This window comes from Netta rufina, assembly GCF_964035555.1.
Source record: "Netta rufina genome assembly, chromosome: 1".
Taxonomy (NCBI): domain Eukaryota; kingdom Metazoa; phylum Chordata; class Aves; order Anseriformes; family Anatidae; genus Netta; species Netta rufina.
Genome location: NC_140123.1, coordinates 11,484,147 through 11,494,403, shown reverse-complemented (window position 1 = coordinate 11,494,403; position 10,257 = coordinate 11,484,147). Strand labels below are relative to the sequence as shown.

The following is a 10,257-nucleotide window of genomic DNA, read 5'->3' as shown; positions in this document are numbered from 1 at the left end:
TTATTTTCATTTATTTTCATTTATTTTCACTTTATTTTATTTGTCAGCCCAAGCAATAATTTCATAGACTTGGAAAGCTTTCCTTGAAGCTGTTCAGAGTCATTATGGGATTTTTTTCCCCCCTTCATTTTCTGCAAGAGTTGAGTCTGTGACACAAAAGAGCAATTAACCGGCTGATAACAACAAAAGAGGTAAAAGGTCAGTAGGACTTGATAATATTTAAGATTACTTCTCTAATTAGATGTTTCATTTCTGCTTTTTCTTATGCCTTTCCTTTGTCTCTTGTCATCCACAACTTCTTCAGGTCACAGTAATCATCTTTTCAGAGCCAAATGTTTATTGGTACGAACCTATAGCTTAATGCTAATAAGAGACTGCTGCAGTTCCCTGAAATGTGCAATTTTGCTGAGTACTAATTGAGAGGAACAGCGTTACATATTCTGAGCTGTTCATTGTGCAGGAGTTAGAATTGGTTTCACAGGCTGAATCTTAAAATATATTTATATATAATAAATATTATATATATATATATATATTTTTTTTTTCTCTAGTAAATAATGCAGTTGGATTCTGACATTTTCTACCCCATTCCCTTTTGCTAGCATAGGAGAATGCACATTTGGAAAAGTGGTATGAAGCCTCTGTAGACAGAAACTGTCAAAAATCACTGGGAAGTAATCGGGAAGTGAATTAATGGCAGTTGCCCAAATGTCAGCTCCTGTGAACTTCTCTGCTTAAGGTGTAACCGTGTCTGGTTTTTAACTGTATGTATTACTCCAAGTGTCAGTTGTCTTCAGAAATGTTTTAGAAATAGAGTTTCCGACCGTTTCCCAGCACACAGTAGCTTGTGGGCAAACTTGAATGATTTATTACAAGCATTTTACCAGAAAACTCATGCTGAGATGCTTCTTCAGCAGTGGCTTTATGATATGTTTTCCACGAGTGCTCATTATCAGGTGAAGTCATTATAAACCTGCCAATGCCTTCTGATAAATCAAGTTATGGAAGCAATTTATTAAGACCAGTTTTTCAAAGCATAAATCGTCTGAGTCAAAGAGAGATCAAGGTTTGAATGGAGATTTATGCATGTCTGCAAAGTGCTGGGAAAATAAAGGAACTGTGTCAAGTGTTCCCACAACGGGTGAATGGATGGCTATGGCAGAAATGGGCCTGAGTCCCCAAAACTGAGTGAGAGAAGCCAGTGGCACTGCCCATGCTCTGAAGGAAGAACTACACCTGTTTTCAGAACGTAGAGAAATTGATGATCTGTCTTCTGTTTCTATCAAATGTCAAGAAAATATTTGCTTATTGAAATGCCGTGGTCAGAACCTAGCACTCTTCAATGCAGCAGGGAAATAGGGTGCGCCGTCCTTCTTCCAGAACACGTTTGCTGCGTGCCCAGCCGGTACGGGTACAGACTCGAATGCCCCCTGGGTGCTGGCAGGGGTGAAGCAGAGCCTGCGTTGCCATTCTGAGTTTTGGAGAAGCATCGTGGAGAAGTTCCTTACCAGGAGAGGTTTGGATGTGCAGTCCCAGCTCACACGGCGGCACCAAACCACCCTGGGTCCGGCCATCCACTGCCCAGCTGCGTGTCTGCATCGTCGCTGTGGGTCCAGGCTTTTGCTGATCCTGTCCTCTGTGCACCACCTTTATTTGTACCTGGTGGAAAAGTTTCAAGTAAAAAAAAAAATCTTGTTGTGGTACTTAGGTGGTATTTACAAGGACCCAGGACTTTTGCAGGATTTGTTGCTCTGTCTGGGATTGTACAAGCAGCCATGGCAAGTCCATAAGTAAATTCATGGAAGCACAGCATGGTTTGGGTTGGAAGGGACCTTAAAGCCCATCCAGCTCCAGCCTGTGGCAGGGACACCTCCCACCAGCCTAGGTTGCCCAAAGCCCCATCCAGCCTGGCCTTGAGCACCTCCAGGGATGGGGCATCCACAGCTTCTCTGGGGAACCCGTGACAGGGCTTCACCAACCTCTGAGTAAAGAATTTCCTCCTAGCATCTGATCTAAATTTCCTCTCTTTCAGTTTAAAACCATTCCTCCTTGTCCTGTTACTACACCCCCTGACAAAGAGTCCCTCCCCAGCTCTCCTGTAGCCCCCTTTAGGTACTGGCAGGCCGCTGTAAGGTCTCCCTGGAGCCTTCTCTTCTCCAGGCTGAACAACCCCAACTCCCTCAGCCTGTCTTCACAGGAGAGGTGCTCCAGCCCCTTGATCATCCTCGTGGTCTCCTCTGGACTCACTGTAATACTTCCATGTCCTTCTCATGCTGGGGTCCCCAGAGCTGAACGCAGTAAATTCCACATCTGTTGCAGGAAATTCAGACAGGATGGTTTAGGACTGCTTTTTGAGCAGACGCTGGTTCTCATAAGGTCAGTGTGCAAACACGTTTTTGATAAATCTGTTTTAAGGCCCCCAGCATTGTGGCTAAGAGTAGGTAATAGGAACAAACCGATGCGTTTGTTGCTTTGGGAAGTGAGTCTGGAGCACCGTGTGTCAGTGTCTCGGAGTGTTGCTCAACCCACTAATGGAATTTAGGCATGGTACATCGAATTACAGCCTATTTCTAGATTTGAGGGTGCCCACATGATCAAACAGTACCTCAGGCCCAGTGACTAAATAACTGAGATCTGAACCCTAGAGTGAGGAAATGCCAACATGGAAACACATGAAAAAGGTTGTGGAGATATCCCAAACCCGCCTGGATGCCATCCTGCACAACGTGCTCTAGGGGCATCGTGCTTCGGTGCCTGCCATGAGACACCCCAGCCGTAACTCCCCGGAGCTCATCTTGTTCGACAGTCTCTGCTCATGGCTTCTTCCTCCTTCCCACCGCTGGTCTGGCTCTGAATGACCGCGTGTCAGAGGGCTCGATCCTGTGCCCTGCTGCACTGCCACTAAAGCAGCAGCAAGAAGGGGATTCAGGCTTCTGTGGGGTCTCTGATCGCAGCAGAAATTTATCTGCCTTTCACTGGGGAAGTTTAAGCCGTTGTTTTAAGTCCACACATTGGAAAAGCAAGAAAACCATGCCTGTGAGTTCTCACGTTTGCCCGTTTTTGTGCTGAGTTGGCAGCGTTTTGTCGCTGCTGTTTGCATCCCTCGTTTATTGCTCGGCATGCCCATGGTCTCGTGCTGCTCCTCCCTTCCTAAATTTCCCATACAGCAGAGAGTAAAAAATGATGTAGGAAGGAAATGCACTAATAAAACGCACTAAAAAATAACCACTCTTCACCTAAGTCACTTTTAGATGTTTCTGCTCGCTGCCGGTCCACTGACAGTCCCATCAGCACAGGTTTTGGGAAGCAAATTGGGTGGCGGTGGCCTGGCAGCTCCTCTCCCACCAACTATTCCGAAATTATACCTTCCCGAAACATGTTGGCAACTGTGTGTACGTGACTTCTGGTTTTGCTTCAGCAACAAAAGGCTGGTGGCAGTTTGAACCATTGTGCTCTTTATTTAAAACAAGCCTTTCAAGTGGGAGCCAAAAAAAAAAAAAAAAAAAGCTTTTTGGTGAAGCTTTGAAAAATTATAAAAGAAGTCCAGCAGCTTGCAAGAATTTTCCATTGCCAGCTGTTCATAAAGTAGAAACCTTCTCCATCTTTTGACTAATCTGTAGCCCCAGAACACTGCACCTTGTCCTGTCAACTGAACTTACAATTAATAATTCATTGCTTTTTCATTTTTATGGGTACTTTCAGACTTTTATAGCCTTGGAGCTGTATGATGATTATTTTTTTTTGACACTACGTCTTTAGTCCCTGTTTGCAGGTATATCATTTCTCGGTGTATTGTTTCTACTGCCCATCGTTCTTTAACATATTCTTTAACACAGGCTGTACAAATGCAGCTGCTGGCTTAGCAACTTCTGCAGGTTGGGGCTGGTGAAGAGGAAGGTGGTACGAGCAGGAGGTACGAGCTGGCTCTGTGACCTGTGCTGACTCTACAGGTACCTCAAAGGAGGCTGTAGCGAGGTGGGGGTTGGTCTATTCTCCCATGTGCCTGGTGACAGGATGAGGGGGAACGGGCTAAAGTTGCACCAGGGGAGGTTTAGGTTGGGTGTTAGGAAGAACTTCTTTACTGAGAGGGTTGTGAGGCATTGGAATGGGCTGCCCAGGGAGGTGGTGGAGTCACCATCCCTGGAGGTCTTTAAAAGACGTTTAGATGTTGAACTTAGCAATACAGTGTAGTGGAGGACTTGTTAGTGTTAGGTCAGAGGTTGGACTCGATGATCTTGAGGTCTCTTCCAACCTAGAAATTCTGTGATTCTGTGGCTCAGCACGTTTTCGGTGGAACATGCTCTGTGCAGCAAGGACTGGGAAAAGAGGCAGTTGCTTGGGCACACGTGCTTTGCAGTTTTAGTGCTCTTCACGTGGAGTTTATTACACGGCGTTACACAAAAGCCAGGCTGAAACTGCCTCTGTTATCTCATTAGCCAAAGTCAGGAGCTTGGGCAGGTCTTGAAAAGGTTTAGAAAAAAATAAATCTTATTCGCTTTTTGATAATTCCAACTATTCGCTCTACATAATCATAGCCCTGCATCGTGAGAGGGATCCTTGGTAGTTAACTGGACTCAGACACATTTCTTTGCAGCTCTGGGGCATACTGACTTCTTGCTTGTTTAAGTCTTGCAGCAACAAAAGAATCTGGCTAACAGGCTAATATCCTTTTTTAATTCTTCTGCTATTCTGAAAGATAACATTTTGCTGTCTTCTTGCTTCTGCAAATCTTCCCCATCTTAAAATTAAACTTTATTTACAGAAGTTCCTAAATCTCCTCATTAGTCCTTTTAAAACACCCAGATGCCTCTCTCCTTAGACTGAGGACACATATATATTTAGTTTGTTCAGATGTCCTTTCATCATCTTTTTATTCAGCCTTTATTCCCCCAGCTGAGTCTAGCAATTTCCCTGAATTTTCCTGTAAAGGATCTTTGATGTCCTCATTTTCATTGCTCATTTTATTGCAAACTGAACCAAACCGGTATTTAAAATCTTGGTATTTTGTGTAAGTGTGATGTAGTATATTTTGTCATAATGGAAATATAACTTCCAAAGACAATTTACATTTTTGCTGTGGTCTTGAATATTAACGAGGCTTCTTTTACTCACACACTGGAGCTGTTTGACAGTCTGGCATTATTTTCATCTAGATTTTTCCAGGAAGTTGGCAACAGTTCATGCTGGAAAGCAGCACTTCAGCATCTCTTTCACTGAAATTGGTGGTTCATCAACACTGTCTGTAATTTGTTTTGCTTACACAGCAACAGAATCCAGTTTGAATTGCAAATAAAAGGAATCTCAATATTATGCAGTTTTTCAGCAAAGAATCACAGAACCACAGCATGATTTGGGCTGGAAGGGACCTCAAAGCCCACCCAGCTCCAACCCCCTGCCATGGGCAGGGACACCTCCCACCAGCCCAGGTTGCCCGAAGCCCCATCCAGCCTGGCCTTGAGCACCTCCAGGGATGGGGCATCCACAGCTTCTCTGGGCAGCCTCTGAGTGAAGAATTTCTTCAGAAATCTCATGCGAGCAGAGCAGAAGGGGACAATCCCCTCCCTTGCTCTGCTGGCCATGTTGCTTTTGGTGCAGCCCAGGACTTGGTTGGCTTTCTGGGCCACAAGCATACATTACCAGCTCATGCTGAGCTTCTCATCCACCAACATGCCCAGGTCCTTCTCCTCAGGGCTGCTCTCAGTAGAACATATAGAGCTGAACTAACTCTGTCCAATTTTATGTTTTTTTTTCCTTATGTTGCAGAAATATATAAAGAATTTAGGCCCTTTCCTAAGACTCATCACAAGTTTTCAGAAGTAAGTTTTTTTCTCTATTCCAGTGTAGTTAAACAATGTGCCAACATACTATCAAAAGAGGTGCTTTTGAAGAAGGGATTAAAAAATTCTAAGCATTAATATAAAGCATAGGAAGCACCTGAGATCACGGTCCCAAGTGAAGTCTGGCAAAAGGAGTAATAGGGATGGCTTCAAAGCATGTTTGTGCTTTGTCTGCTCGTGTTCCTCCCACAGAACGGCATGGCTTACACCATAAGAAATGAAAAGCTCAGACCTCATTTCAAGAGTCCCAAGGGCTATTTCTATAGCCAAGAATAACCAGAGCAAAGATTAGCTCTTTACACCAGGAGCTATGACATGGCCAAAGGCCCCTATTCTTTTTCTGTGCAATCTAGAGAATTTTTCTTGTCTGATTCAATTTTTAAGGGAATGATTCCACTTGTTAGCCCTCTGTACATTACAGAATTGAAAGTGTCTTCATTTACAGTGCTGCAACGGGGTCCCAATTTAACTATGTGAACCTACCCTGTGTACTTTATAATATGTCTAGAGTACAATGTTTTGTAACGTAGTCCAGTTGCAATATACCCAAATCTGCAGGTTAACGATTATCTTATTGAAGCCTTCATGCTAAAATACATACAATTCGTGATGTGCCTAAAGACATTACGAAGATAGTTGCAGATTTTAGTTCTAAGAAAACCTGGAGTGATTACGCGTGGTTTTATTTTGTTGATTGCGTGCCTGGCTTAAGTATGCCTGCTTTCCTGTAGCATGGCATATTTCTTTAGAGTGCTTTCAGAATGTCTCTGCAGTTCTTCAAGGTGTGAATTTAAACGTTCTTCAAACTCTTTCGTATGTTTCTCTTCCTCTTGAAGGAACTTTTCTGTTTTTGCAAGGATGGACATCTCAGGAGAAGACTGAGAAATGCACAGAAAGAAATAGTAAAAAACACAAAGTTCAACAACGTGCTTGCATAATCAGTTTTTAAACTTAAACACATCTTAAGGCAGAGCAGCTAATAACCCTCTAAAGCTTTAAACATCTCCAAGAAAATATGACTTCAGGCATACATTTTTAAATGCATTCTGGTGGCTAAATACCATAATGTGAACATGATGTTTAAACACCTCTGACATTCACAGCATTGGGATGTAGATTTGCCATTAAAAAATATAAATATCCTGTTAGACAGAATTAAGCTGCCTCAGAACCTCTTAAATCTTTGGATCAGCTAAAGGTCATGTGAGTCATTTGTGTAATTTAGACCAGGACAGAGGACAATAACCTGTTCTTTGGAACTACAGAATATAACTAGTGTTGGGTACTGCTGATTGCCTCCTGTAATTTTCTCCCTCTGCCTCTCTTCCATCTCAGGAGATGCTTTCTTAGGAAAGGAAGAAAAACTGTACTCATTTCAGCACTGTCTACTTCAAGTCCTGATATTCTGGAGGACGTACTAAACTTTATTCACTGCAAGTAGTTCACTGAAAAATTTTATTTCCATTTAATGAACATTTAGTAGACAGAGACATAAAACATATGAAAATCAGTCTTAAAATGGTTGTCATGGGACACAGAGTTGTATAAAGCAAAGGACGTGAATAAATCTTTGCTGGAATGAGTTCTAAAACTGTAAGCAGCATTCTTTGTTAATTCCTTTTGCTAATATTTAAGATCTATTCATTGGAATGTCTGTCAAAAAAAAAAAAGAAGAAAACAAAACCCTTTTCTTGGTCTAAAGATAATTTGCTTGTTTAAATATATTCAGTGTTTATTTGTAAAGATAAAAATGATTTTATGGCATGAATTTTTAACAGTCAACTGAGAAAAAACTTCATACAGGATCTGTAAAATATTAAGAGAAAGATATTTTTCTGTATTTATGTGACCACGTATTGAGTAAGATTATTAGAAATTATCATCTTAATTAAACCCTGTGTTGAAATATTTTTTAATAACTGTTAGAATTGTTAGCATTGAATCTCTAGTTTTGTTTTTCCTAGAATATAAAAAGGAGACTGCCAGTACATCAAATAGGAAGGGCCTCAAATGATTTAAATATCCAAATGCTTTGTGGAAAATGCCAATTCTATTAAACCTATAAATGTTTATTCTAGGATCCATTATATCGGAATGGGGTATTCCCTATTTCCACAGCAACTACAGGCAGATTCAGTCTTTGCTTCAGCCTGGTTTAAAACTGCCCTTAACAGCTTCTCAGGCCAGAAGATATTAAGTAGAAAATACAGAAATGCTGTAAAGCACTATTCTATTCAAATGGTTTGCAGCAGACCTTGAGATGAAATTTAGGGATTTCCCATAAGAAATCTCCTTACTTTTCACAGTACAGCAAGTAAATGATAGCCAGAAATAAGTTCTGGATGTAATACCACCCTCTAGACTGAGCCAGGCTTTCTGGCCATACAGGGTTCCTAAAGTGAAATTCACAGATAAAGCAGAATTTTCCTTTACTTGGTGCCTCAAAAGTAAGTGTTTTAATGGGGCAGGGAAGAAAGTGACTTAATTTGCCAGGTAGAAATATGTAAATATATTCGTTCACCTTGTCCCACAACACTCTTCTATCGCTCCCTGCACTAGCAGGGATCTTCCAGTGCTAGAGAAACTCTGGAGGGAAATCACCCGCCTTTTGTTTTTCCCTGGAAACATGTGCATGATTCCCCACCCACAAATCACCATTGTTTTCACACAAAGAGATTTTCCTGAGATTTCGAATGCTATGGCTACACGCATTTTTTTTCCTCCCCTCTCACGGGCTAGGTCACATAAATATTTTCTTGTGATGTTTGGATTCAGTGATAGAGTTGGCAGTACTACTCTGAAGTGTTTTAAGATAGCTTTGCATTATGAAGAAGCCACTGTATGTGGAGGCTTTATTTAAAGCAACACCATGTTTCACTTACTCTAAAATCACTGAGTCAATACTGAGCAAATAAAACACTTCCAGAGAGAAGCAAAGGAAACCAGGCAGATGTGCCAGTCTTCAGAAATATTACATCAAGTTACAAGAGGTTCTCAGAGATTCATTACTGCAGTGTTTACAATTGCTGACTTGTCAGTAGAAACATACTGGCCTCACGATGAAGCTATCTTCCTAAAACGCTACTGTCCTTTGCTTCAATTGGTACTCACTTTGATGTGTTTTTCTTGAAATACAGTGTGAACCCCAAATGAGACGTTTCTGAATTTCCTCAGAGGAGAGGGGAATGTTTATCACAGAACAAGCAGATCGTGGCTCCTTGCAGCTTCTTACCCTGAGGGTCAGACATCACTGACTATCATTTTAGATAGGTCCCTAATGCACTGTGTTTATGCACTTTGAGAGAAGGTTGTATCTAAACAGGTCTAAAAGGCAAAATTTCTTGTTAGCAAGTAAGCTTTGTTTTCCCAGCCTCTGGTCTGTTCTTTCACTATGTCCTATATTATCTTCACTTTCTGTGCCTGAGGAAGGAAAACTATAAAGAAACTGCTTTAATCCCTGTCTCAGATGAGACTCACGGTCCCTAGTTTTGAATTTGTTTTCTTCAGATAACGCTTCCTTTGTATCTTTCAGTTTTCTAACTGGAGCTGTGCAGAAATGGGTTCATTGGTAAGATTTCAGCCTAACTGGCCGGGTAGTTAGGCAACAAGGACTCTGCTATTTCATTAGTACAGTGTCAGCTCCCCGCGTGTTTCCTTGCTGTATACCAGTAACAGGAGCCACCCTTTTGCCTCATCATTTGCTGGAAATGAAGGAGGGCACCTGATATATAGACGCATATCTCCATATGTGATACATATTAAATATGTCTTTTCCTTAAACAGAAACTACTCAAAATGCTTATGAGTTATGAAACTGGGTTGCTGGGCAGAAGCACTGCAGGAAGCCAGGTCTATTCTCTCGCAGAGTGCCTAATTAACTTTACTAGTGCTAATCTCTTTCTTGCCCCATGAACTGTCCAACATTCCTGGATGCACATTTAGCAGTGCAGCAAGAAAACATTAACATTCAGGATAGTCTAATGTTTAGTGGTCAAATCATGCTCACAGAGCATTAAAGTCTTCTCATGTTTAGCCCTTCTACTACTCTGGAAAGTTCTTGTCACACCAAGACTACGAATTGGTCTGCCTAATTTTAATTTTCAGGGTGCAGTTTCCTCTAACCCTGCAATGCAGTACGTTTTAGGCAGAAGATACAGATGACTTTCTTCTCAGAAGAATGTGCTTCTGCTTGTATATGAAAATTGAGATTCCTGGGATAACTTCAAGCCACATAGGAAGGCATTTGGAGGACATAAATACCTTAGCAAGTAGGTAACAGTATTACTTAAAAGGCATGGACCACTGTGTGCCTCTGGGTAGGATCAAGACTGTCAAAATCATTCCTAATAATGTCCAGTGCTAGAATTTCCACAACTATCCACTGCAATTTATTTATTAAGTCATTTCCTGTCCTTAAAGT

The 10,257-nt window shown here is 41.6% G+C and overlaps 1 protein-coding gene across 1 annotated transcript in view; it reads right to left on the bottom strand.

Annotated features, from left to right (window-relative positions):
* Nucleotides 1-6,544: 6,544 nt before the first annotated feature.
* DEUP1 (deuterosome assembly protein 1) overlaps nt 6,545-10,257 on the bottom strand; it is a gene marked incomplete at both ends in the record, with an annotated part of 39,919 nt that continues 36,206 nt past the window's right edge. The window contains one exon of the mRNA XM_084288200.1: nt 6,545-6,715. Within this exon, the coding sequence (XP_084144326.1) occupies nt 6,545-6,715 (171 nt within the window). The remainder of the gene's footprint in view (nt 6,716-10,257) is intronic.